At 44.5% G+C, this 27,777-nt stretch overlaps 2 protein-coding genes across 2 annotated transcripts in view; both read right to left on the bottom strand.

Moving 5' to 3' along the window:
- The window catches only part of Oc90 (otoconin 90), a 27,157-nt gene extending 12,150 nt beyond the window's left edge, over positions 1–15,007 (bottom strand). The window contains exons 1-5 of the mRNA XM_026782420.1: positions 14,947–15,007; positions 8,588–8,650; positions 7,655–7,711; positions 4,733–4,907; positions 1,547–1,659 (exon numbers count right to left, since the gene is read on the bottom strand). Coding sequence (XP_026638221.1) covers positions 1,547–1,659; positions 4,733–4,907; positions 7,655–7,711; positions 8,588–8,650; positions 14,947–14,992 — 454 coding nt within the window. The 5' untranslated portion in view covers positions 14,993–15,007. The remainder of the gene's footprint in view (positions 1–1,546; positions 1,660–4,732; positions 4,908–7,654; positions 7,712–8,587; positions 8,651–14,946) is intronic.
- An 8,563-nt stretch (positions 15,008–23,570) lies between these two features.
- The window catches only part of Hhla1 (HERV-H LTR-associating 1), a 33,825-nt gene continuing 29,618 nt past the window's right edge, over positions 23,571–27,777 (bottom strand). The window contains exons 15-17 of the mRNA XM_013348914.2: positions 27,119–27,275; positions 25,126–25,208; positions 23,571–23,638 (exon numbers count right to left, since the gene is read on the bottom strand). Of these exons, the coding sequence (XP_013204368.1) occupies positions 23,595–23,638; positions 25,126–25,208; positions 27,119–27,275 (284 nt within the window). The 3' untranslated portion in view covers positions 23,571–23,594. The remainder of the gene's footprint in view (positions 23,639–25,125; positions 25,209–27,118; positions 27,276–27,777) is intronic.

Here is a 27,777-nt window from a genome sequence, read left to right as displayed (position 1 = left end):
ACTTAATTGGGGGAAGGGGAGGGAAATGGGAGGCGGTGGCGGGGAAGAGACAGAAATCTTTAATAAATAAATAAATAAAAAGAGGCCCTGTCTCTATGCACAGAAGCAGTTACGATACAGAAGCCGTTAAGAGTTGTACCTGTAAACCCCAATTAAACCCATTGGTTCACCAATTAGACTTAAATGGATTTATTCTTGGGTCTGTTGTTGCTGCCCTTCAGGGGTGAACAGATCTTTATCCACACACCCTAGGCCCAATTAATGCAATAAGATAATAGCCTGACCCTGCCTCTAGCCTGAGTGCCCTGCTTTCAGACTGAGGCCATACCAACCAGCTGCTTTGTTCCCCTGACGCCCTGGCCAGGAGCCAACTTAAACCTTTCTAAGTTGCTCCTATCAGATACTCTTATCAAGAGCATGATGCACTTGTAATAACTAATAACTAGTAACTAACGCACTGACTATCTGGAGAACAGTCCCAAAGGTCACAATAACCCCCTCCCCACGCACACACATACATGGATGCAGCGGTCTCACATGGGGAGATACTCAGCTTCTGTTTGCTGAGTGCACGAATGAATGCTGTTTTCCATGTCCACTGGCTTCTCCCCCACTGCTTCCTCAGTGTCTCCCTCTATTTTCTGTTAAAGCTCCAGGCTTTACCAAGCTTAGTACCTGGACTTGGAAGTTACTGGGGCATTAGTTCAAAGCCTGGCTGTGCAGCTGAGCACCTCTGTGACTTTAACTGGGTTGTTTCATCTCTCAGAATGTTTCTTCTCTTGTTTAAAAACTGAGAACACTGGAGTTCAGCTAACAGGTTTTTGGGACACTGGAGTTCAGCTAACAGGTTGTTGGGACAGAAGGTCAGATTTGCTGAGCATGGAGACCAAAGTCAGCTACAGGCATGCAGGAGACGGTCACAGTCTAGCACCTCACCAAGCTATACTCTTTCATCCTTCTATGCCTTTGCCTATTCATCTTCTTCCAGGACTACCCAGACATGTGAAATGATATTCCTAGAGTCACAGGGTAGACAAGGCGCTTAGGCAGAAACGTGAGCTTATCTACTTGCCTGTTAGAAAGAGCAGCCTCCCCGACCTTGACCACTCACCTCTACGTCTATCTCCACACATGACAGAGTTCTTACTTTGCCAGTCACTGTGGTAACCATTTCTCAAGCAGGCTTAACTTAATTCCCATAACATCTCTTTGAAGGAGGTCTTCCTCCTTCCCATTCTGTGGTTAAGAAGCTAAGGAATCATTCCACTGTTACATGGTGCATAAATAGCAAACTATTTGCCACTTACAAGCTTCTACAGTTACCACAAGTATGAATAAATTATAAATCAGATGATATTCCAATAAAACATTGCTTCAGTAATAAAAAAAAACATCATTGCACATTAACTATGTGTGAATCACAAACTCATCAATCGACTAAGTACAAACAATGACACTGCTATTGGCCTTGGCAGTGTTGGTGTATCCCACATGGACCACAAGGGTCCTTTCACGCCTCTGCTCAAGGAGGGCCAAAAATGCTCACCACATGTGATCTGTTTGTTGATGCAGTCCACATCTGCACTGAGCTTGGCAGGGTCCTGGAGACAGTCCATCTCAACGGCCTCCTCATAGCACCTACGATGCTGGAAGCAGCAGCTGCGGCAGGTCAGGCAGGATCAAGGGAGACCATGGTTAGGGCAGAGGCAAGCAAGCAGTCCAGGATCATCCTGATGTCTGGATGGTACCCGGACAGTAGTGATCTATTTCAAAGCACACACACACACACACACACACACACACACACACACACACACACACCATACCACCTTGCTCTATCTTACATGTTTCAGATGGAGGTGAGCATCACTCCTGCCCGAAATGCAGGCTTCTGTGGCCAGCTACACGGCCCGATTTCAGATGGGAGGACACGGTGTGAAAAGGGCTCAGGAATGGTAAAGATGGGCTTGTAGTGGTCCTTGTCTGGGCACTGTCTTTGGATGCTACCTTTGTTGTTGTCAGCACATTCTACACCTATTTGAGTCAACGTTAAGAGCAGTAACAGTCTCTCTCTTTCTGCCTGGGTCGTTCTACTTGGCCTCACATAGGAGCTGTCTTCTCTGAGGGAACCCCAACTCTATTACTCACTTAAGATAACCAGTGATGACAAAGTCAAGACCATTTTGTAGCACTCACATCCCAAAACAAAGACACCAACACTGGAAGTCGGGTATGAAACTGCTTATCTGTAATTCTTGCACTGGAGAGGCAGGAAGATCACAAGTGTAAGGCCACGCTTGGTTGTATAAAAACCTGTGCTGCAAGGAAGAGGAAGAGGGTGAGAGGGAAGAGAGGAATGGGGGGAGAGAAGAAGAAAAGAGGGATATGATAATGAGGAGGAGGAGGAGACAGTGGTAGATTAACCTTCAAATGATTGGGGTTAAGGTGAGAGAGACTCCAGCAGCTATCCAGAAAACAGAAAGAAGCAGGTCATCACACAGTGAGCCAGAGGGCCCTTTTTTTTGTATGTGGATCTCTGTGTGAGATGTACGTGGGGTCTCTTACAGGTGGTTTTTTAATTTCAGGGTGACACTGTCACTAGCAGGTTAGTGGGCTCTCACAATGAGGACGGGGTCAGCTGAGAACATTGCAACAAACAAAACATATAAAAGTTAGATGACCTTGGATACATTTTTTTTTCTGTCCCACCTTAAGGAAGATTCCTAGGACTTAAGAAAACATCTATTTCAATAAACAGTAGCAGACATTTTGTGAAGCTAGTGTGCAAGTTCAAGGAGGAAATTATCTATCTATCTGTCTTCCAGGGTGTTTGGAAACCCCATTGACCAAAATGTATAAACTGAAATTAGCTTGAGCCCACCATTCCACCAGTGTGGGGACACAGGTCCTTTGATAATTCTTTCTGGGTGGGAGACAGTGATGAATGACGCCTTCACTTATTTGCTTTCTAGGTTTCTCGGGTGTTCTAAGAATTAAGAGAAAAGGCATAGAGGACTTGCCAGGAAACCGTGTTCCCAGGAACAGCCCTGGCCTCACAGACCCTGAGTAACCAGCCCTTTTCCACCTCTGTATTGATTATCTGACCCTGGTCCCTAAAATGTAAAACTAGCCATGCTGTCCAAAGGCAACTTATATTCTCTCCTGTAGGTTTGAAAGTGGGGATAATTGGCTGTTTAATTGCAAAGCTATTATTCTTTGTCAACCCAGAATGTATGCTTTTCAACTCATCTGTTTTCAAGCTCTGAAAAGGAGTTGGGGGCTGACCACCTCCTCAGTCAGTCACTAGTACTGGGAGCACAAAGAAAGGGCGCAGTTCCCTCTCTCCTCGGAGGACGATGAGTGGAGTCCAGAGACAGACACTGTGCTCACACTTGCCTGTGCAGCAGAAGCAAGAAAGAGAAGCTCAGAGGTTTGAAAAGCGAACCCGAGGACAGCTGAAGAGGATGTCCTTTGCGGAGAAATGCCAGGGACGGTGTGAACTGCCTAATATGGGAATTCCGTAGAGATTCTTTCCTACCTTCCCTGAACCTACAGAGATGAGAGAATGCACATGTCTCATGGCACTGGGTTTGGGGAACAGGATAACTCCAATGGCATAAGGTATTAATCTTAGAGTTGAGATTCAGATTCGATATTCTACGTTTGAGCGTTTTCTGTTGCTGATGCTGTTGCTATGGTTATAGCCACTGTTACTGCTGCATTAGCCTAGTTCTTTCTGTGTTGTGGCTATTGCTACTATTACTCTGGTATCATTACTGTCAATATGGATCCTATTGCATCTACCTTTCTACAGCCATTGCTACTCCCATCCCTACTATTACTACTTCTATGAGCCCAGTCTTTCTTCTGCAGTTACTGATACTCTTGAACTTCATAACAAGGTACACTCACAATGCCTTCAACTTCTATTTAGTCATTTAATCTGAAATAGTGACTCTGAAATAGGCATTGCAATTACCTTCGTTTTTAATTGAAAGAAAAAGAAAAGAATACAAATAAGCAACGTCAGTAAGGAGCAGAGAATGGGAATTGCTGAGTCATCGGTAAAAGTCCTTGAATTTGAACACACAGCAACAGCTTTTCCAAGTCATTCAATAACTTAGTAGGCCCTCCTATCCCTATACCTCTTGACCACACCCTGGATTAAGCTTGTTTAATGTTTTAGGCTTACAATGTCATTACCAGTCTTGCTACTTTGTTTCAGTGTGCACTCTTCTTGCCCATAGGAATGAAGCATACCTTCAGAGGCTATGCACATTTTCTTGTTTTCCACACGTAGGCATGAGTAGTGTTATGGTTATCTTAAGTTTAACATCATGGGTTGTTATTGTTCATTTTTACTGCTGGTTGAATGGCAACCTCTGTAATTGCTTTTCCTCTCATAGGCAGAATTGCACTGGATAAAGCTGGTCTCCACCTACATGTATCCTGAGTTGATAGGGCTAGGTTGGGCTTCAAGAATCTGCATTATAGCAAGGACCTTAGTGGTTTTAATGCAGGGAGCCCCATCTTGCCCACACTTTAGTTTTACCATGACAGAGCCTCTTGGTAACCACCTACAACCACAACACTAGTTACACCACACTATGAAGACGTGGGTGCCAGTTACCTTCCAGTAGGTAACAGAATTATATGCCCCCTGAGTCTCTTCTTCCAGGTCTTTATTTGTCACTAGGCTGCAACAACGAGCTCACCCGTGGTTGCTACTCACCTATCAGACTCATCCACAGGCAGCCCTTCCATCTCAAACCTGCAGGCACAGCCATAGTCTTCAAAGTCGCGGGGGCAGAGGCCAGTCACACACCTCATACTGTTCACAAACTGGAGCAGCAGAGGAAAGTTGGTGAAGACAGCCTGCAGCCAGGTGAAGTGCGAGCCTAGGCAGTCTGTGGGTGGGGAAAGCAGGTCCTGGTGGGTGCTGGGGAACTCAAGTAGAGGAGGAGCTCTGTCCCCTGGCTGTCCTGCACCCCTGGCTGACAGGATGTCATGAAGGTAGCCACTGCCTGCTGTGCAGTGGGTTCAAAGCAGGTGGAAGCCCCAGTCACATTGGTCACACCCACCTGAGAGACACTGGCCTCTTCCTCATTAACAAAACTAGAAAGTTCTCAAGAAGGTAAGCCTGTTCTGGAAGTTTCTGAATGAATTTCACTGTTATTCTCAGCTGGTCACTATAACCCTGTGTTTTCACGTCCATGTCTGGGTCCTCAGGCCATCCCCCAGATTTGGTGGAAAGAGACTTAAGAGGGAGTCTGTCAAAGACTTCAGAAAATATTTGCTTCCTAACGCAGAAATGAAGACACAAGAAGGTCCATTTGGGGTTGGGGTGATGGCCCAGCTTTTAAAGTGTTTGCACCCTCAGAATCCACATAAATGTCAGGTGGGTGTGGCAACTCCCAGTAATTCCAGCCCCAGAAGGCAGAGCCAGTAGGTCCCTAGAGCAAGCTGACTCCTAAGACTGGCCTTATTGGTGAGCTCTGGGCTTAAATCTAAGCACATTTCCCTGAGTCGAAGAACAAGATAGGGAGCAATTGAGGAAGAACTCAGACACTGACGTTGGGCCTCCACAGGCATATACATACACGTGATTTAAACACAGATACACACCCAAGGCTTGCCAATATGTACACATGTGAACACCGCATGCACACATAAAAAAAAAGAAAAGACAAACTTTTTGAGCTATGCTTTTTCTCCTTCCTTGAATGTGGATATGCCTGCTAGAACTACAGCAGCTACATTGCAACCACGAGGCCCCAAGCCTAAAGTTGGGAAAAGCCAGTATGTCCAGGGAGGCCAGCAATGGAACAAGATAGAACAAACCTGCAGGACTCTGCTGCTGTACACAGCTACTGCACCCATCCTGGTACCTTCAGACTATCTGCTGTGTGAGATAGATATATTTAAGACACGCCTTTATGATCTGTGAAATTATTACTTTGCAGACTGAATCTCCAGTGGCATGGTAATGAGACTATAAAATGACAAGCCAGTGTAGAAAAGAAAGGCGTGTAGACACACAGCCATTGAGCATCCACTATGCACCAGAAACTGCACTAGATATTCCCAGTACCACAATGGTTCAGATTGGTCATGTGCGTGATACATTGCAGAGCTTTTGTTTTTAATGCTAAATGTCACAGAAATCCTGCCAGGTAGGCATGTTCTGTTGCCCCCAAATGTCAGAGACGTGTCCAAGGCAGCATCTGATGGTCTACTCTCGAGCATATGGTACAAAAACTGTTCAGAAAAACACTGCTTGCTTCTAGTCTAAACCTCAGGTTTTCCTTCGCCGACCTCTGCTTTTTCGGTGAAAGGTCTGTTCCACGCTGAAGGAGGTGACTGTCACTCAGAGTGCACAGGACTACAGAAGGAACTGATGGGATAGAGATACGGTCTGTAAGCACCAGGCTCACTTTCCTGTCCTGGTTTCCTCTTACCTCATTCAAACTTCCCTTCTTTTCTCACGTTTTGTTTCCATGAGGTCTCACCCGTAAGTGAAGAATGATTTAATGTTGTTGAAAACGCTTTCTAAAATTGATATGAACACGAATGCTTACATAGATGTGCATTCTCGTTCAAAGACCTCTAGGGTAGCTACTCAGAGTCATAGGCACCATGCTCAGCCTCTTCTAATCAAACAGCAGGCTCCAGCGACCTGCCAATATCAGTATATTTGATTGGCAATGTCCATATTTGATAATAGCAACCCTCATAGTATCCCAATAGTTGTATACTTGATGTGAAACACACATGGATTGCTTGACAATCTTTCAAATATTGAAGATTCACATGTACTTGTTTGTTGGGGAGACAAAACTAAACCATAATGGTATAAGGGACTAAGGTCTTGGCATGAAGAACGTCTCCCTTTTAGCTTTGAAGTCTTGAGCAACCCACTTAACTCCCATGGGCTCAGCATCCTCGCTTATGTAACAGGGATACCATGCTCTTCTCAGAAGTTCTGTAGTTAGGACATGGAAGTAAAGAAAATGAAGGCATATAGTGACAACAGCACTATCTTCTTAGGAGTCCAAATACATGCTGGCAGTTGGCTGAGGAGGGCAGGGAGATCAGAGGCGGAGAACAAGACCCTCGTGGTTTCTTCTACCTTCCTACACCCACTCCATCCAGACACTCAATGGATGAAAGGAAATTCATGTTGTGGAATATTTGTTAAATGATGCAAAAATGTGTTGCACTTGTTTATGTTGAAAAATATTTGTTTAATTATGTAAAGATGTGCTACCTGCCTAAAGTACCTGTTTGGTCTAATAAAAAGCTGAATGGTCAATCATGAGGGAGAATAGGTAGGACTTCTGGGCAGGAAGAGTAAGTAAGAGGAGGAAGAGTAAGGAACTCGGGCTCAGAGAAGAAAGAAAAAGAAACACCAGGGAGATGCCAGGGGCCAGCCAACCAGACACAGAGGAAGTAGGGAGGTAGTAAATACAGAATGAAAGAAAGATAAACAGCCCCAAGACAAACAAAATGTAGATAAATAAATAAATAAGCTGAGTTAAAGGGGCTAGTGGGACATGCCTAAGCTAAGGCCGAAGAGTCATAATTAATAATAAGTCTCCGAGAGTTGGTTGGTGACCCAAAGAGAAGTACAACGACAATTTCAGATTTCACTTACCAAAAATTTCAGCCACACTTTCCACATTTTTAAACACCCCATTGAAAAACGTGATATCTAAATGGAGGGAAGACAAACATGAATTAAGGAGTCCTGGTTTGGCCTCTGTTTCTCTTCCTATCCAGAGATGGCAAACCTTTTATCTTCTTCTAAGAACAAATTTGACCTTAAGCTAACTGTCTGGCAACAGCGGTTACCATGGAAACCAATACAGATGAAAGCTGAGCAATATTCCTAGGCAACATTGTTCAGTTATTGAAAACAAAGAGCAAGGACTTCTGGGTGGTACAGCATGTTTAAACTGAGAGGCGCTATGGAGCAGAAATGCATGGCACCAAGTCACTGTGCCTGTGGACATACTATCTAGGGTGCCCAGTAGGGAAATGTACTGAGAGTTATCTCAGTGACTGGGACCCAATGTTCTCTTCCCCACAGAACAATCATTGGACCAGAACTCTGCGATGTGTCTTCCATCTCTTTCTTACTAGGAAGCCTAGAGAGCATTTTTAAGCTAGTTTTCTTTTTTTGAGATTATAATTACATAATTGCTCTCTTCCCTCTCCTCCTTCCTTATTCTCTTTCAAATCCAAGGCCACTTTTTTCATTAGTTGTCACACACAAGCGCTGTGTCTTAACGCTAAGATTTAGCCCCCACATTAACCCTCAGCGTTAGCACATTTACTTTCTTTCCTGGTTCCCTGTTTCCACCGAAACCCGGCTCAAGTGAGAGATGGCTAGAGCAAGAGACATCAGGAGAGAGGCTGGAGAGATGCTTTGGGGTACCACCTGTGTGACTCCCTGCAGATGCTAAAGCAGTTAGGATGCTAGGGTATGTTCTATGTTCAGAAGGGTTTTCTCTGCCAATATCCTAAACAACTGGTTTTTTTTTTTCTTTTTTACTTAGATTCTGGGCAAAGGTCAAAAGATTCTTACTGATATTTTTCGACAGTCCTGGAGGAAATTCCTGGGGATTTGGGGTGTCCAGAGCATGGCCCCCTGCAAGTAAGTCAGAGATAAAGAGAACAAAGTTAGCAAAAGCATCCATCGCTTTGCTTCTCCCTGGGCTAAGGCTGAGGAGGTTATCAATTAGGAAGACAATGAGGATACCCCCGAAATCAATCCCACACAGGTTTTATAACACAGGTGCTGCACTCAACCTAGGTGGATCTCAGGAAATAAAGAGGTGTCATGGCTACCCCTGGTGTTTCCTAGTGATTTCCCTTAGCAGTGCCGTTCTGATAAGGAAGGAAGAGACCTGGTCATTGGTTAATTGTCCTTACATGACAGGCTACAGTGCTATTTAGACTGATAGTTGTTTTGAGAATTCTTGAGATAAAGTACCAGCAGAAAGACGTGGAGGCATGGAAGAGACATCAGCTCCCAAGGATCTCATAATTAGGACCAGGCTGTCCCCTGACTATTAGTATCCAAATTTCTTTGGTACAGAGACAGCAAACATTTTGATCAAACCAATCCGATGTAAGACTGGCCCAGTTTTCAGCTGATTTTGAAGACATCACATCAAAGCCTTACCTTGAACCATGCTACCTAGAGGTATAACAGTATGAAGTGGGCACCATCTTATGCATCCCAACATGGAAGAAACGTGAAGAACCTAGATCAGAAAGCTGGAGTGTGATTGGCCACAGACCCGTCTTCTGAAAGTTCCTGTTCCAATTTTACCTCAGAGATATAAAGCATATGAGTTACCTGATGCTAGCATGAGATTAAAAACATGTGTGCGTGTGCGGTACCTGTGCGGGGCTACGTGCAAACGAGTACAGGTGCCCACAGAACCAGGAGGCATCAGATGCCCTGGAGTTGGAGTTGCAGAGAAGTGTGAAGTAGCAGATATAGGTATTGAGAACAGAGAGCAGAATTCAGGTCCTCTGCACGAGCACTATATTCTCTTTCTCCATATTTCAATATTTATTATTCATTAAAGATTTCATACACTTTTAACGGCCGAGCCATCTCTTCAGTCTCTGTCACATCTTTGTCTTTCTTCCAGTTGACAGTGATGCAGTTAGGCCTGCCAGTTTGTCGCTGTTTGGAAACCCCATTCGTCTGAAAGCTGTAAGACTCAACCCTCAGAGAAGCATGGGAGATTCAGTCTGTTCAGGGGATGCCCTGGCTGACCCTTTGCTTGATTCTTGTTTGGACCCCTGATGGGATCAGGAAAGGCTTCCTAGACTTCCCAACCTTACATGATTGGTGCTGGGATTTGGGATGTATTAGGTGCATAGAGGGGATTATCTTGCGCACATAAGATGTTTAAGCAGTATCCCATTGAATGACAACTGTACCCAGCTAGTAGGACTCTGTGTGTGTGTGTGTGTAAACATATTACCAACAAAAGTTGCTCTCTCTCTCTCTCTCTCTCTCTCTCTCTCTCCACCCCCCCCTCTGGCAGTGCTGCAGATCAAACCCTCACACCTCTGAAAAGCTACTACACCACTAAGCTACATCCCCAGTCCTACCCCTTTTCTTTCAAGATTGCCTAAATTGTGCCCACAATGCCTCTCTTTCAGCATTCCTTTTGTATAGCGGGAAACCACCATGCCCAACTGGCCCTCTTCTCCTGATAACCCTTGACCAAGATTTGAGGGCTGCTGATTCTGTTGTCTTCTAATTTAGAGTCTTAAAAGCCTGGCTGAGAGGGTGACTGGTGATTGTTCTGAGTCAGCAGTCCTGTGGCTTTAGACACATTTTACCCTCCCTAGCCTGCCTATTTTTCCTTTTTAAGGACAGAACGGGAGCTAGAGAATTTCCATGGACTTTTCCAGATCAAAGGTCATTGACCTCAAATTTTTGCCTGTCCCTTTGATGACACCCGCTGATGGGGCTGTGTGTGGACTGCACGTGTGTGTGTCTGGGAGCTATAGGCACCAGCAGAGCATCTGTCTTTTAGGCTGGATGAGTGGTTTCCATGGAGAGCAGATTCCTTCCTGTCTGGGACTGATGGTGTTTGGGCGTGGGCAGGACCCTGCGTAACGCAGACTTGAGGGGCAGGAGAGATGCTCAGGGCTTCCTTTCCATTAAAGTCCTCCTCCTGGACCTTGAGCAAATTCCTCAGCACAGAAGCATTTGGCACAACTGCCAAACCTGCTGCTCACTCCTGCCGAGACTGTGGAGCGCTGACGACAATTGCTGACATCTTTCCTGTGTCTTCTGCGCAAGTAGAGAGGCCTTCCTCCCCAGGGAGCAGGAAATAGCTACTTCCCAGACAGGTTCGTCAGGTTTGTGACCCTCCTGCAGCCCACCCACGTAGCTTTAAGGATCTTGACACCCACACAATTGCGCCACCAACTTTAAAAACCCTCCTAGATGTTAGACTATGTGTCCTAGACACTGATTTAGATCATGAAGGAAGTGCAGTCAGAGATAGGGGCAGGTGTTGGGGATGGGGGTAGGAGGGAGGACAAAGGGAGTAGATTAGAGGCAGAACACAATCAATGCTGATTCAGGGGAGCTGAGCAAGAGCGGTCCTGTCAGGATTAGAGCCGATGCTGTGGTTTGTACTGTGTTGTCTGTTTCCCCAGGGCTGCAGACTGCATGCCGTCATTACCACTTTATAGACAATACACATGAAGCTGGGCAATGAGGCAACGCTGATCCAGAACACAAAGTTTCTCTCGATCTGTCCCCTGTCCCATCATGCCCTGCTGTACCCTTTATTCCCCTGCAGCGCTGAGACACCAAAGGTGTGCTACTTACCTTAGCTTATGCCGTATCTAGACTTGAGCTCCCTGTTCTGGGTTGGTTGTCCTTGTCTTGCTTTATATTTAAACTTGAAATTCACAAAGCCTGACTGAATCCTAACCTGGACTGGGTAACAGCTTACACGGAAAACCTTCCCTCTTTGTGTATCCCCTCCATGTTGCAATAATCTATTTATGACAACTATTTCTGCAGTCCTAGGGACTTATTGAAAACACGTAAAATCCTGTATCATATATCATATATATATATATGTAAAATCAAATTTTGGAGCCAATTTGAACTCTTCATATAAGAAAACATTACAACCTTAGACTACTGGTTCAAATTTAAAATAATATGTTTTGCAATCTCTAGAATACAAACTTGTAAAGTGTCATTAGCTTAGAGAATGAAAAAATATGTATATGATATATATGTATACGATATGCATATCGTATACATATATTTGTATATCTTTTTAAAAATCTCTCTACTCCCCCAAATACATATATTCAAAGATATATATTGAATATATAAATATATATTATGTATATATAAACACATATATAAAGCATTTAAATATAAACACACATATCTGTGTGATGGATGTTATGTATGTGAGGAGAACATACAGGCCTCAGTATATTTGTTGTTGAATGAATGAATGAATGAATGAATGAATGAATGAATATACAACAACTGAACCACACATTGAATGGATTTTTTTAAGACAGTTTCTCTGAGTAGCCCTGGCTGTCCTTGAACACAGAGATCCACCTATTTCTGCCTCCCAAGTGCTGTGATTAAAGTGTGTGCCACCACTGCCCAGCTGGTGGCTCTTTATTTGGGGGAGGGAATAGAGAACTTTTTCTAGAAGAAAGGTTTATTTTTCCTATGTAAATATTTGCCTTTATATGCACTGCGTATGTGTAGAGCCCACGAAGATCAGAGAGGGCAACTGGATTCTCTGGAGCTGGAGTTACAGATGGTTGTGAATCACTGTATCAGAAGAGCGACCAGTGCTCTTATGCCCGGAGCTGTCTCTCCAGCCCTCCAATCTATACCTTAAATCAGTTTTCCTCGGGTACTTTTCCACAGTAATGGAAAAATAACACGGAAAAATAAGCTGCTTTGAAATTTTACTTCAGTGACCTCAGGGGCAGACACAGATGGCATCTCTTGGAAAGAGGCAGCTCAGCTTCTTGAGGGTCCTGTGGTATTTGCTCTCCCCGTTCCTCCTCATCCCTCACACTCCCTATAGCTTCTTCCAGCCTGAGAATGTGAAGGCAGGTATACTACCCTAGGCCACGTTCCCCGGGACACAGGACTCCTCAGGTGGACTCCACCTAGATGGCATTGCCAGAGTCTCTTCAGACCAAGCTGCTGCCCAGAATATATGCACTGCTCCCCACTTTCCTTCACTGCAGAGCTGGCCTTCCCTGCTTGCTGCTCCACTCCTTGTGGGCATTTCTTCTGAAGAAACATTTGGGCCCTTGGTAAGGCCTTAGGTTCTGTTTCTCAGGAGACATACATATCTCTCAATTCTCTATGCAGAAGCCTCTGAAACGTCCCTTTGCCCTCCAGGATCCAGCAAGCTGGTTGGATATCTCAGTGGTGGCCAGACCCTATAAAACTAGGATTCTGGATAGAACACATTCAAATCCACATACCCACACACAAATTTGTGCATTGGCATTTTGAGTTACTATGACCATATTGTTTTCAAAGTCAAGTATTGTGTTTGAGAGTAAAAATCTCCTAGGGTAAAACAAAAATATTAATCAAATGATTCCTCATAATAGATCTATCAGTTTTCACTTTATTATTGAAATGTAGCATCAAAGAAGAAGGTAAAGGAAAGCAAGAATGACAGAAGATATTTCTTGGTTACAGTTTTATAGGGAAAGTACATAAATGGTGCACATAAAAGAACTGTCTTTGAGCAAAAAGAAATTTGCTCCCTAGAAAGAAGGAAGTATTAGCTAACAAACAGAATAAGCTTTTAAAAACCAGGAAGTGAATGAAGAGGAGGGAAAGACAGAGGAGTAAAGTTTTTGGGTTTTTGTTGTTGTTGTTTCTCTCTTTTTATTTTGTTGTTGGTTTGTTTGTTTTTGTTTAATATTCTTGTTTGTATTTTTTAACTTTTATTCTTTCTTTTTAAGTTTTCCTTTGGGGGGTGCTACAAGGTTAAAGGGTAGACACAGAGGGACTGGGAAATGAATAGGATTGGGGTGCATGATGTGAAATTTCCAAAGAATCAATAAAAAAATTGCATTTTAAAAATATATGAGGAGAGTCGAATCCTAACAAGAATATTTGATCTGGCAAAGCATATGGAGGGAGGCTGGTGAGTGAACAGCTGGCCAGTTCTGTTCCAGAGGGAAGGCCTGTGTTCGGGTGAGGAGCCGGAGTCCCCACTCAAATGCTAGCTTGCCATTCCTAACTTTTATGCTTCTGCACCAGATGCAAGCTTATGTGTTCCGTCTGCTATCTCGGGTCTTGGCCACATAAACGACACACATGATCAACACTGTCTCTGCTGTTTGAAGAGATGCCTGAGCGGTCTCTAAGAGGCAGTGTATAGGTTGGGTGTGTCTCTGAACATGAGAAGATGAGGAATAAAGAGCAAGGAGCCCAGATTAGTGAATGATAGGAGATACCGTGGAGGAAGGAAAGCAATGGGTTTGCATGTGTGAATGAGCAAAGTTTGAGTGTCTTCCATTTAGATGGTGTGTAAGGTTGGAAGTGTTGGCTCTCGGTGGTGCCTATGCCCACTGAGGTGAAAAGAATGTTGTCTGTGTTGAGAAGGCCAATGTGCCCCCAAGGAGTTAGCAATTGGGAGGGGTGTGGTGTGCGGTAGCTCACCATCCAAGGAGAAAAACCTGCATTCCCAGATGGAGGGATCTTACCAATAAGATGCTCGCATTGAGCCCACCTCTCCTCCGTTCTGCACCCCCTTCTAAACTTCTAAGTTCTGGACAGAGTTTTCTTTTTTAATTAGGTTTTTCTACATATAATATTTTTTATCATATTTTCCTTCCCTCCAGATCCTCCCCACATCCCTACCCACCAACTCCATGTTGTTTCTCTCTCTCTCTCAAAAAAAAAAAGAACATAAAACAGAAAAACAAAGGGAAAAACAAACATGTGAAAAAGCCAGTAAGAAAAAATCTGAGAAAAAAAAAAGAAAACAAAAAGCACATACAAAAACATGGAACGTGCTTTGCATTGGCTAGCTACTACTGGGCATGGGCCCTGCCCTGGAGTGGCTGACATGCTCTGTAACACTAAATTGGAGAAAAGTGGTTTTTCTTCTTCTGGAAAAAAATCAGTTGCAAACAGCTTTTTGGTTAAGGGTGGGACTTAATGCCAACTCTCTCTCCTCTGTGCTAGGACTTTATGAACAGGGTTTTTAATAGTTAACATTAATGCTGTAACTTAATATTGATGTTCAAGCTCCATCACTCATTAGGCACAGGGATAAAGAGGAACAAATAGGCAAGACAGGTAGATGCTGACAAAGCTTTTCTGCATCTGTGTGACATCGTCAAATGCTAAGCTGGAAATACTGCACCAGTAACGTTACTCACCAACACAGGGGACCAGCAGCATACAAACCGTGAGCAGCATGATCATTGTGGAAGAGCAAAGGACAAGGTTTGGGCGTAGACTAGAGCAGCTCCCTGGGAGAGAGGCCAGTAGAACATGACAAGGATGCTGTTAAAAATACTGTATAAGACCCACCGAAAGCTTCTTGTCCCCTTTGTGCCAGAGGCCCCAGTTCTGAAAGTATTTCTGTCCCAGCTTCAATACTAACTAGCAATTTTGACAAGAGGGTTCCCTCATGGAAACTCAGCTTACCCAGCAGTAACATGGAAAGTTAGCTGTGTTCTCCCCAAAGACATGGCAGTGTCTTGTTCCTTCATGCATTTATTCCACATGAATTTACTGAAGACATAGCATGAGGGAGGGAGGTGGGTTTGAACCCTACCAACACCACTCCAGAGATAAATAAACCAGGGGACCACATGGGGGCGCTGCGTGCCAACAAATGGTCCTCTCCTGGAGCAGCTCCTTTCATCTTAGTTTTTGAGCACTTGGATTATCTGGTTGCAGTCCTAGGATATCAGTGGATATCCTCAGGGGTTGCTCTAGGGACAAAGGAATAAGGTAGGAACGAGAGTCCTGGAATCCCATCACATTTTCTTGTGTTCAGATCGCCAAGTATTTGACTTGAATAGGCACTCTAATGCCCAACAACAGTATGATAACAGGAGAAAGGAGACCAGAGGGATTTTGAAATACTTTTCTCCCTAGTTATAATTCCCCAAGCAGTGGAAAATGATTGTGCTTATTCTGTTTTAGATCCTGATTTCAGGGCATCGTATGGACAACGATACAGCATGATCCAGACTATCCCAGTAGCACATACAGGTTTGAAGATATTGTATATTGCACAAGGGTGCTTGACCAACAGGACATACTGAAGCCCCTAAACTACTAAGCTAGATTCAAGTGTGCCTCTGCAAAGCTATCAACCTAGGAGAAGGGGCACTTTCTATGATGGGTTCTTCTAGCTGCAAAGGCAATGCTCCACACGTTAGCAGTTGTCATGCTGGAGTCACCCTGTCTAGGAACTCAGTTTAGTACAGAGAGTCCTGAGAAGACCTTGTGGGCTCTAAGGTCACTGTTCTATGAACCTGCCTCTAGCATGACCCCTTGTGGCTGCAAAATGAATGTGTTTTGAATGAAAGAAAAATCCTGATCGGACTAAGCTGTTGTGTGATTTTCCTTCAGCACAATGCTCTACCCGCTGTCATTTAGAACAGATGAGCAAGCTCTCGACATCAGACAAGCTCTGTAGATGCAGCTCTGACTGCTTCCCCCTTTTCATGCTGAAGCCATATTGAAATGAATTGGGAGACAAGTCTCCCAAAGAATTGTGCTAAGCACTAAAACCTACACTAGTGTGCAGGAAATGCCTTTCCTGGGGGCCTGGAGGCCCCCTATTAAGTCAGACTCACAAGAAAGAGGCCACCAGACCCTTGCCAATCCAGTCGTCATCTAGCGCTTATGGCATCTGATGGTTACCTTTCCCATTACCCAGGAGAGAAGACTGTAATGGGGACTTGGAAAGACCATGCATGGGCATCATCTAGTCTAATTGCATGCTTCACGATGAAGCCTTTGAAGCTTGGAGGCTGACGAATTATGGTACAAAGGTCCCACTTCCCCATGTACCTGACTCCTAGCCAATACTGTTACAGTAGTAGAGCCTGCTGGGTAGCTCCTGCAGGGGCCCAAGTGAGTTAGCCCTCTACCCTCAGGCTGTGATAACTGAAGAACCTGAGCAGCTCCGTGGCACCAGCAATTGAGATTGCAGCAGTGGACTGCCCTGCCGCAGAAGGCTCGTGCTGATCTCTGTCCTGTTTGTATGGGAGCCCCTCTTTTGGAAATACAATTGAGGGTCTAGTTAAAACCTCTGACCCAGGTCTCAGGAGTGTACTTCCCCTGCTGGCCATCAGCTCAGTCTACATAGGATGAAGGCCACTTGACTACTTCCTCCTAGGATAGCACTTATCAACCTGCAGATTGCGACTCCTTTGGGGTTAAATGACCCTTTCATGGGACTGCCTAAGACCATGGCAACACAGAGATATTTACGAGTCATAACAGTAGTAAAATTACAGTTATGAAGTAGCAACAAAATTCATTTTGTGGTTGGAGGGGTCACCACAACATGAGGAACTGTACTAAAGGGTTGTAGTATTAGGAAGGTTGAGAACCACTAGGTTCTAGTACCTAGGATGTATTTATGGGATTGCAAATGAGAAAAGCACCTGACCATAAGCAGGACTCCACCATTATTCTAGATTAAGAAAGAAGTTTTCAGAGAGGAGAGTGGGGCTGGCGGGGGGTGGGGTGGGGGGAGGTGTTTTGTAGAGTTTCAGTTTGGGAATTAAAAAAAAATTCTGGAAGTGAACAGTGGAGAAGATGATACAAAAACAAAAAAAAATTGCTTCACACAGCTGTCCTTTGAAAATTGATAAGATGGTGAATACATGTATATTTATATTTATAAAACCTTATGCATTTCCTATACAAAGTTTTAATTAGGTTGTAAACTTAAGGATCTTATTTCTTGCATTTATTGGATGATTATGTCAGGTGCTCCACACACTGTCAAAAAACTAAACCCTAAGACCAAAAAAAAAAAAGTCCCTTTTTTGACAAAGTCAGAGGCTCAGTTAGGTCTTAACTTACTGAATTGCTTTTAAAAGAGGCACAGGCACAGGGGAAGCAACACAACTGCCAGTGTCTGTGTTTTATACCACTGACCAATGTAACCAAAGTCTTTGCTTTGTGGATATTACCTTTACTCAGCTCCCTGGTCAGGCACATGATCCAAAACAAATAAGCAGCCTCCTGATTATTGCTACAATTCAGTCAGGAGGCCTGTCTTGTACCTCAAGGTTGCTCTTGGCAGGCATTGCCCAGATAATCCTGCTTCCAAGGCTACCTCCTGACAGCTAACCCCTGGCCACTAGACTGTCTCTTGGAGCCACATCATGCTGACTGGGCTAGAAGTAGTCAGGTTCTGTGGCTGGACAGATGGCGCTCATTCTTCCTATGCATGGATTCTTATGGGATTCATGAAGTTGACCTAGGAGGGTCTTGTTATAAACCATGAGGCTGGAGCTCCGTGCTCAGGACCACCCACCCACATGAGTTTCCCCGTGCAGTCGTTGACAGGCTTGTGGGACCCTTGCTGGGGTGAGGTGTGTGGTAGGAAGGTGGGGCGGGAGATTTCCAAGAGCATTTTAGCAAGTGCTGACACTTGTGTCTCCTCCTACAAGGACCCAGAGTGCCTTTGGTATTCCTATAACATCCAGAACTCACACAGCACTAAATGCCCAGCCCTTCTTCCCTTTCCGCTCTTTCCCCCCTTCCTTTATTTCTCCTTTCCATCCACCCACTTAAGCCTCCGTCTGGTTCTCTTTTCTTTCCTCTTCCCTTCTCGTCCTTCTACTCATTCTCCCTGTCTTCCTCTATCTATTTCTCCCATCTACCTGACCCTGCCTCCCCATCCTCCCCCATCTCTTCCTTTCTCTCTATCCCTTTACACCATCACAAGAAGTAGGTACTTACCGTGAGGTGAAGCTTCACTCAACAACTATCGAATGATCCAAGGATGCTTGGCTTTGAGCAAATGGGAACAGTCTTTTATAGCCCAGGCAAAGACCCCTAGTCATGTGATCACACCCCCCCCCCCACACACACACACTCACACCAAGAGATTTTCATGCACTCTGGCAGGTGAGCTGCATCAGAGGGAGGAGGTATCATAATGCTATATCTTGGCACAGGTGAAGGCTCCATATTAAACAGTCCTGTCTTGATCCCCACGGGGAGACCCAAGCTCTAATTAAAGGACAATGGCTGCCCTGTTCCACACACCCCACCCCACTGCCATGTCTCACAGGCTCCCTGATTATATCTAAGGGTCACAAGGGAAAAAATCTAGAGGATGAAAAATATTGAAAGTCACAGACTCCCTCGCTAGGAAAAAGGTAGGCTTTGTCTTCCCTAAATATTGCTACGAGAATATCTTAGGTCATTCTTCAAAAGTGCCTGCTTAGACATGGGAATTTGATTTCTCTTTACTTTATGGTTTTTTTTTTTCCACGTTGTGGAATGCAGTCAAGCAAAGCTTTAAACTTAAGCACCCTAGGTTCTGCTGCCAGCCCTACTTAGCTCCATCTTGGCTTCCATATCTGTACATGGAGGTCATCCTACTGGTTCAGGAGCTCTTTAAAGTACTCTCTTTTCTTCAAGATACGGTGTAAAGCATTTCCTCCCCAACAGTGTGCCGTTGGCGTTGTCCAGGACTTCATCCTTGCCCCTACAGCCACCACACCAGGCTGTTTGTGTGACTTTAGGAGGAGAGAATTGCAAGCGCGTGAAACTCAAGCAAGCATTTTAGACATATTTGTCCCTGCTCACACATGCCGTTCTTTTAGGCACAGATCAAGTCAGCCTGGCCATGAAACCCTCTGAGCTTCTCGTTCCAGCTTTGCCTCTTGAAGGAACAGAATCGGTCAGATGGTTATATCAGGGGTCAGTGGAGCCTTTCCAGCAGAGTCCACTGGAATCTCCACAGATGGAGCTGTCCTTGTATGCTGGAGCTTCTGCCTATAATTGTCATTAGGTCATGTCGGTGCACAGAGGACTGGAGCTACCCAGGCTTCAGTATGTTTTCACAAACCCAGAAGTCACTGTTGCAGGGAGAGGACCTGCTTGTTTGTCCCGGCAGCCCAGCTAGTTTAGCCCCGAAATAACCACACAGACATTTTATTAATTAAATCATTGTTTGGCCCATTATCTCTAGCTTCTTATTGGCTAACTCTCATATCTTGATTTAACCCATTTTTATTAATCTGCATATTGCCACATGGCAGTGGCTCACTGGGAAAGATTTTAATCTGCCGCATCCGTCTTAGGTGGAAGATCCATGGCTTTTCTCTCTCCGCCCTTTTTTCTCCCAGCATCTAGTTCTGTCCCACCCCTCCCCCCAGCATATCTAAGTTCTGCCCTATCAAAAGGCCAAGACAGTTTCTTTATTCATTAACCAATGAAAGCAACACATAAACAGAGGGATCTCCTACACCAAGCACCATTGCTAAAGCTGCCAAGTCCATGGGGCACACGTCTCAATACAGTCAAACCCGTGTTCTCAGCATCTCAAAAGCATAGTTATGGTATGATGCTAAGGAATTAGCAACCTGTCCAGGAGGGTAGTTCTAGACATTTGTAAGGGATTTGAAGATTTTCCACCATAGCCTCCTCATGTTATAGCATAAATATGTTATAGTTAAAATATGCTGTTATGCTTTAAATATGAACCGCCCCCCACCATAGACATGTGTATTGTGTATTTCGTTCCCTACTAGTGGCACTATTCATAAAGATTTTGGAAGCTTTGGGAGGTGGGACCTAGCTGGAGGATGTACATTAGTATATTACTGGGAGACAGATCTTGTTCCTGGCTTTTCTTTGTCTGTCTGTCTGTCCATCTGCCTGCCTATATGTGTGTGTCTCTATCTGTCTCTCTGTCTCTCTCACTCTCCTTCCCTCTCAACCTCTCTGTCTCTCTTTCTTATTCTGCTTCTAGTCTGCAATTGGGCAAACATTTCTTTTGCCATGTGTTTACAATGTGCCAATCACCTGGGGCCAAGCAAAGTCCTCTGAAACCATGAACCAAAACAAATTGTTTCTCCTTGAGATTTTATATCAGGCAATTTTTTCATAAGGGGGGGTAAAAAATATCTAACTCAAAGAATGTATCTTAGCATTTATTATTGACACTCTTGGTCAAATCATTCTTTTCTGTGGAAATGAATGAATGCCCTGGGCACTGAAAGATCTCCCACGCACAAACTAAATGCCCAAAGCAACCACTACCATACCCTCTAAACAATCTAACTAGACATTGTCAAAATGTCAAATAATCTCTAGAGCCATAGATTTCACTTTTCTGTTGTTTGATGTGGCTCTCTTTCTTCCTGGGGGTCACTGGCTGCATTGTTCTATAAGGGTGGGGGAGCAAAAGCAGGGACCAGGGTTTAAGACAGTTGTGGGTACGATGGAGACAGCCCTTGGGAGACAGACTTCAGGAAATCTGCTCAACTTCATTCCTGTGTATAAGGAATACATAGGATTGGGAATCCTGAGAAGAAACCCTAATTTTCATTAAGTGGCACACTCACTCCTATCACAAGGCTGTGTGTGTGTGTGTCAGTAGGGTTCTACAGCAGAGCTCCTAGCACAAGACTTCTAGCAGGAATACGTGCCAGTGTTTAAGCTAAAGATAAGTCAAGCATCTGCCTTAGTAGACACAGCTTTCAGATAAGGTCAGTCTTCCAGGCCCAGGGATATTTTCCAAATAAAGGCACAAGGTAGAGGCAGGAAGTTTAGCTGGAGAGGAAGGGACTTTCCTTGTTGTTGAGCTTTTGGGAAAAGCTGCAAGGCCAAGAGACTATAACTTTGACCAGCCAGCAAGGCCTTGCAACAGGTAGAGTAAAAGCAGTTTCCCCAGGCTCACAGACAGAAGACGGCAGAGCTGTTCTCAATGAGAGTTTAGTGACATATTTCATTGTGAAAGCAACTGAATTCCCTACTCACATGAGCCTGGAAGTGAACTTTGCAGAAAGAGGAAAACATGCATGCAAAGTACACAGAGACCAATCCTGGGGCTCCGATGCACACACATTTTTTTCCTCTCTCCCTGCCCCTCTCTCCTTCTGTCTCTTGCTATACCGTTCTAACCTTTTCCCTCTCTTTCCCTCTTCACTCCTTTCCTTTTTTATTTCCTCTTCTATTTCTCTTGCTAACCTAGCTTGTCTTTGGGATATGGAACACATTAGAAAACCTCCTCCATTTCATTCCAGGAAGAATGTAGCTTAATAAAGTTATTTGGGCAATGATGCAATTTACTTGGTCACCTGGGGCTTCTTTACCTAATCAGTTAAGCACTAGTAGCCACATATCCATGAATTAGAATCCCAGTTCTGTGACACATACTGAAGCTTGCTGTTCTCCATAGCCATTACATAAACCAAGATATGCTTAAGTCTTCCTGAGGCTCTAGAGACCAGAGGACTCACTACTGGGCTGGCAGTTTGCCTGTGGACTTTGTGCCCTTCCCACCATTGCTGCTGTTAGACAGGAAGGGTGACTGCCAAGATTTGGTCTCATCTGGTCCTCTGAGCTCTTGTCCTCAGTACTATATATATATCATATCCCTGCACAGGCCTCAAAGATGCCCAACATTTGAGGTTTTTCAAGGTTCAGTCATGGTTGGTAATTATTCCTAATGAATGGAGTAGTTGAATCCACATGGGCTCTCCTTAAGAAAACAGCTTTGTAGCCAGGTAGTTGTGGTGCATGCCTTTAATCCCAGCACTTGGGAGGCAGAGCCAGACAAATCTCTGAGTTCAAGGTCAGCCTGGTCTACAGAGGGAGATCCAGGACAGTCAGAGGTACACAGAGAAACAATCTTATCTCAGAAATAAAAAGGAAGGAAGGAAGGAAGGAAGGAAGGAAGGAAGGAAGGAAGGAAGAAACGAACGAACGAACGAACGAAAAAAGAAAACAACTTCATATGTTAGATTTAGCCACCAGCCCATCCAAGATGACCAGTTGCTTTCTGGAGAGCTTTGGTCATCCTTTTGTTGTGAGACAGTTTCACCAGAGAACGAACAGACACCACTAAAGAACAGACAGTCTGTGCTGCTTGCCAGCTGGCAAGTGTGTGAGGAACTTGTCCAAATCGTGCAGCCTCAAGCTCATCTCTCTTTGTTTTTTTCTGCATAAAAATAGTAGCTTTGTTAGCAAAACCAGTGAGAAATAAAACTACAGAAGTCAGAAAGAAAGGTTGACACGTTTAGAGACTCCCCTGGGTCCTGAGACTATGGCCTAAGTCTTGGACGGATTAGATCTTCTGTTTAGCAGATGTTGGGGCCTACATGCTGGGTTTTAAGCTCACAATGTTGCTGCTAACATTGTGTCACTTGTGTTAAGTCCTGTTACACTTGACAGCCAAACTTTGTCCATAAGAAAGGTCCGAGCCAATTAACTTACACATAATAAAAGGGACATCTCTTTGACTCCTAACTGAGGTGGTCATCCTTCTAGCCCCTAGAAAACTGGCTGTATTTATCTCATCTTCACAGACTCAGTGGTTATTCCTTGGGAGAGAATCTTGAAGCTGCAGCGTGACAAGCCTGCTTAGTTGTGGACAGTGGAGAATTCACCACCAGCACAGCACTGGAGGAGAGTCAGGCCTTTTCAATTTATCCTCTTGGCATCCACCAAAAGTCCCAAGTTTGAGTCACCTTCAGGAATTTGCACAGGTATCTATGCTGAACCGCTGTGTGCACACTAAAATGAATCCTCTCCCCAGGTACTCCTGCTATCTGAATTGCTGCAGGCATAATGGTAGGTTCTGGAACCTAAATCATAGCTTTCCTTTGCTCTGAAGCAGCAGAGAAGCCTGGTGTTACTCCACTGATGGCGAAACCCCTGCCTTCAGTGCATGACACAGACTGACAGGAGAGAAAAGCTTGATGTCCCTCTACAGATGACATGGGTGGGGCATGGCTGGATTCTGAAACCACAGTCGAGCTAGAACAAAGCCAGGGTGAAGGCTTGGTGCCACTGGGAGGTCACTGAGAGGTGCTCACACGGACTTGCAGACAGTCTCAAGGCATTTCTGCTTCAAGGCTGAAAGAGCAAAAAAGGGTATCAGGACACTGCGATTGCAACGGACCAGAGACACAAACATCAAATAGTACCAGCCATTATTCAGGTTCCTCCCGGGGGCAGATGCAGAGCAAGTACATTCTAGGGGACTCCTGTGAGAGCCCCTTGCCAGTCAGCAGCAGAGTGGAAGAAGGAACAGCCTTGTTTTGTTTTGTTTTGTTTTGCCTATTTTTGTTTTTTGTTTGTTTGTTTGTTCTACTTTCAGCCCAGATGCTGATTTTTCTGGTAACCAACTGTCTCCAACTCATCTCCCCAGGTTGCTTTATGATCATTTAAACTCATTATCATGTTGATCAGTAAACACAGCCTGCTGTGTATTTAGAAGTTGCATCAGGGGAGGGAGGAGAGATGAGATGTTGGATGATGTGCTGATAGGCTGTCCTAGTCTATGCCCATACACCAAGACAAGGGATTTCTACCCTGGATGCTGGAACCCTCACCCACACTGTCTGGCTTTTACAGTGTAGAATGACGGTGGTGGTAGAAATAAGAAAGGAGATAACGAGATAATGGTTGCACATCAGAAATAGGGGAACTCGTGTTTGAGGTAGAAGAATTGAAGGAAAAAGAAGAGAATCAGTGGAGGGCACAGAAGGAAGCAGGGGAGTAAGGAAGCCTGATTTTTCTGAGAGGTTCTGAATGAAACATTGCAAACAAAGAATAGGGAAAGATTGAGAGGCAGACATCAGAGACGTGAGAAATAGTGGGGGCTTAAAAGAGCAAGAGAAGTGTCTAGGAGATGCTGGCACTGATCCTGTGCATCTCATTGCTCCATAAAGAACGATTTGGTGGCTAGACTTCGTTTGTTAAAGATAGCACATTACAAGATTGGGCCATGTGAACACCTGGCTCATATCAGAAGGGGTTTTCCAAGGTCGTAATAGAATGCCATGGTTTTCAAAAGGCCAGAGCTCCTTGACCCGAGAGTCAAGGTCAATGAGATGATGAAATAGCTCAGTGTTGGTGCTGGGAATGGACAGACCAGTCTAGTCCCTCACCCCTTTATGTGGGATTGGGGGAGATTTGGGGCATTTCTGTGCACAATTAAAGCATCAGGACAAGGACATGGGCCCACCTCTAGGACGTCAAGTCCTCTGTGTGCTAAATTATTTGCATGTGCTTTGGTTGAGAATTTCAGCGTTTGTGTGGGGTTTGTCTTCCGTGTCATTTTTGTTTGTCTTTTTAGCTTGCATGGGAACTCAGAAGCCAAGGGATTGACTTGGGTTCACACAGAGGCAGTACCCTGAGTCAGTTGGCTCCACAGCTTTCTATACTCCTTGCAAACACTAAGGCTGACTGAACACAAGTCTGTCGGGACTTGATAATGACTCCATGAGCTACAGCAGTCTTCTGGACCTGGCCAAAGTGAGACAAACTGTGAGTGTACCCGACCCTCCCATCAGATGTACTCATGGTTGAGCTACCACACCAGCAAGCCAGGTACTTACTGTGAGAGTGGGGCACCCGCTTCACTCTCCGACAGATCAACGTTGAATTCCTCAGGAACCAGGAATAGTAGTCCAGGCAATACCTAAAGGTTGAAGCAGAGGTGGGAGTAGTCACTCTCCTATGAGGACCGCGAGAGGACAGTCAGGATCAAAAAGAGTAATCACACAAATACAAACAGGGCCCTTTATTTACAGCAAGGAACCCTCTATTTATCTTTATAGACTATGGGGAAAAGGCAGAGAAGTATACTTGTTAGAAAAGAGCTCAGCCTTTGAGACCAATGAGGTTTATTTTTATCTTTAATCTTAGATCTCTACAGTTTATTAGAATGTGTGAGGTTAGGCTGAGTGCTTAATTCTCATTAATATGAGAAATATGCCTTAGTTTCTTACTATGTAAGTAAAAGGCAACAACACAAGATTAAGTGAAATAACAGGTGTGGAGTGAAGTTCTTGAACCATACTAGTGTGTAAATGTTCTGTAAGTGAAGATGCTCTTTTGTATTTGTGAGAGAAAGAGAGTAGAAGAACTCTATTGCTAGCCATACAGCAAATGCATTGCAAAGTGATCCACAGCTCCTTATCTGAGTCACTAAGTGCTACTTCAGAATTCTGCAGTGGAGAGACCATGGGCTTGTTACAAAGAGAGGTTTCATCCTGGACTTTCACTGTCTTGTTGTGATGCATCTGGTATCTGAGGTGGTTGGGCCAGGTGTGTTGGAATTGAACTTCAGACTTCCGAAAGACTAGGTAGGTGCTCTTCCCCATTGAACCACCCCTACAGCCTGATGGTGTGGATTTTATCCTAGGTACTCCAACCTGTGCTAGAAAACACTATCATTCCAATAGTCAGAAACACCAATATTTGAGTCAGGACCCTGCCAGGAGAGTAGAAATAACTAAGCGCTTTAATGGAAATTCACACCTGAAGTTGGTCCCAAACAGGTTAGAAGAGAAGAAAGTAACAAAGTCAAGAAAAGGCACACCTATGTCTGCTCAACAGTTACTGACCCAGAGAGCCAGGAGCAAGTAAGACATGAGCACAGGAAAAAAGGGAAGTCTGAGTTTTGGTGTAGAGTTCCTATAGAGGCTGGAACCTTGGAAAGACACCCATATCTAGAATGCAGAAATATAAAGAAACTTTTAAGATTAACATTAAGGAATTGAGAAATTAGTCCTCAGCTTACTGGGGAATGCTATACATTTCTCTGATTGCATTTTCCTCTAGATTTAGCAACCAAGAATACACCTCAGAATCATCCTCTATTGGTATTTAAGGGCAGGAACCTATCAATGTCCATATCACATTAATGAAGTATGGTGGGCCTTTCAATTTTATTTTTACAACCATCTCATCTGGCAGGCGACACCTGATGTGAATTAAAGGCCTTAATTTATATAAGCAAATGTTCTGGTTACAATTTCCTAGAAAATCTCATCAAGTGGAGGACACTGACAATCAAAGCCCTTGGTGGAAATTCTACCGGATACAGTGTGACTCATCCCTGTTGAACCCAACCTCAACTCAGCTCACCTGTCCTCAGCTCATCTCCTCATCTCATTTAACCTTATTTAACCTAGGCCATCCAAGCACAACTCATCTCTTCTGTGCCTAACTCGCTTTGTCCAAAATCATTTCACCTCGACATAGCTCAGTTCATGCCATTCAATCCAACCTAATCAGTTCATCTCAGCTCCACCCGACTCTTCTCACTTCATCTCAGATAGAATTAGCTCAGTGTAGCTCAGCTTAAGTGTATTTACCAGATCCTGCACTTGACTTTGAGAATGTTAGAGATGAACAAAGCCCCGTCATAGATCGCAAGAATATCAAAGTTTAGTAAGGGCACACTGCAGAGTACACTTCTTTTGGTCACCTATCACCTGCCTGGGAATATTTCATGCCTGGGTATCCGATCATTAACAGGGAGACCGCACACAATAAGAAGTCTATAATGATAGGGTATGCAGAGGAGTCACTGTCTCAGGTTACCTCATGGCTTCTGAACTGAGATCTCTCTTTCGGCTGGCACAGAGGCATTGCTGGAAGAAGCGACAGAGCTCCATCAGGCATGGGTTGAGTTTCTTCATGGACAGGGGCTGGGGAGCTTCTGTAATGGCCCCATCTTTGAGGAGTGGCTGAGGACACCCTGGAACATGCAATCTCAGACATGTGAAATCAATAAGAGCTCAACAAGCATCTTCCCTGGGGTAAGGCTGTGACAGGTGAGTTCAGTCTATCTCTTAATTCAGGTAGGTTGGAAACAGACATTCTAGAGAGCGTGGTTTCCTTATTGCTCAGGGAAACTACTGTGAAAACTTGAAGAGAAAGAGAATGATGAGAACTGGGCTCCTAAGGGAGACCAGGCATGATTTTTCTGAGAAGCACGTTCTACAGAGGCATCCCAAGTGTGGAATAAAGATGCACTGGGAGAAGGGCATCTCTGGTGCAGAGGATACCTTACTATCTTGCAAGGGGATAGCTGGTTGGAGGATAATGGAGAATGCTTTCAACACAGAGGATACGTTGTGTGTATGTGTGCATGTACACACATGTGTAAGGAGGCAAGAAGGTATGATGCAAATCACCTAGACTAGATTAGCGGAGATGCAATGACCCATCTTAAGTGTGGGTGGCTCCATTCTATGGGT

Source organism: Microtus ochrogaster, chromosome 15 (assembly GCF_000317375.1).
Source record: "Microtus ochrogaster isolate Prairie Vole_2 chromosome 15, MicOch1.0, whole genome shotgun sequence".
Taxonomy (NCBI): domain Eukaryota; kingdom Metazoa; phylum Chordata; class Mammalia; order Rodentia; family Cricetidae; genus Microtus; species Microtus ochrogaster.
The sequence above is the reverse complement of the archived record's forward strand: the minus strand, read 5'-3'. Positions and strand labels throughout refer to the sequence as shown.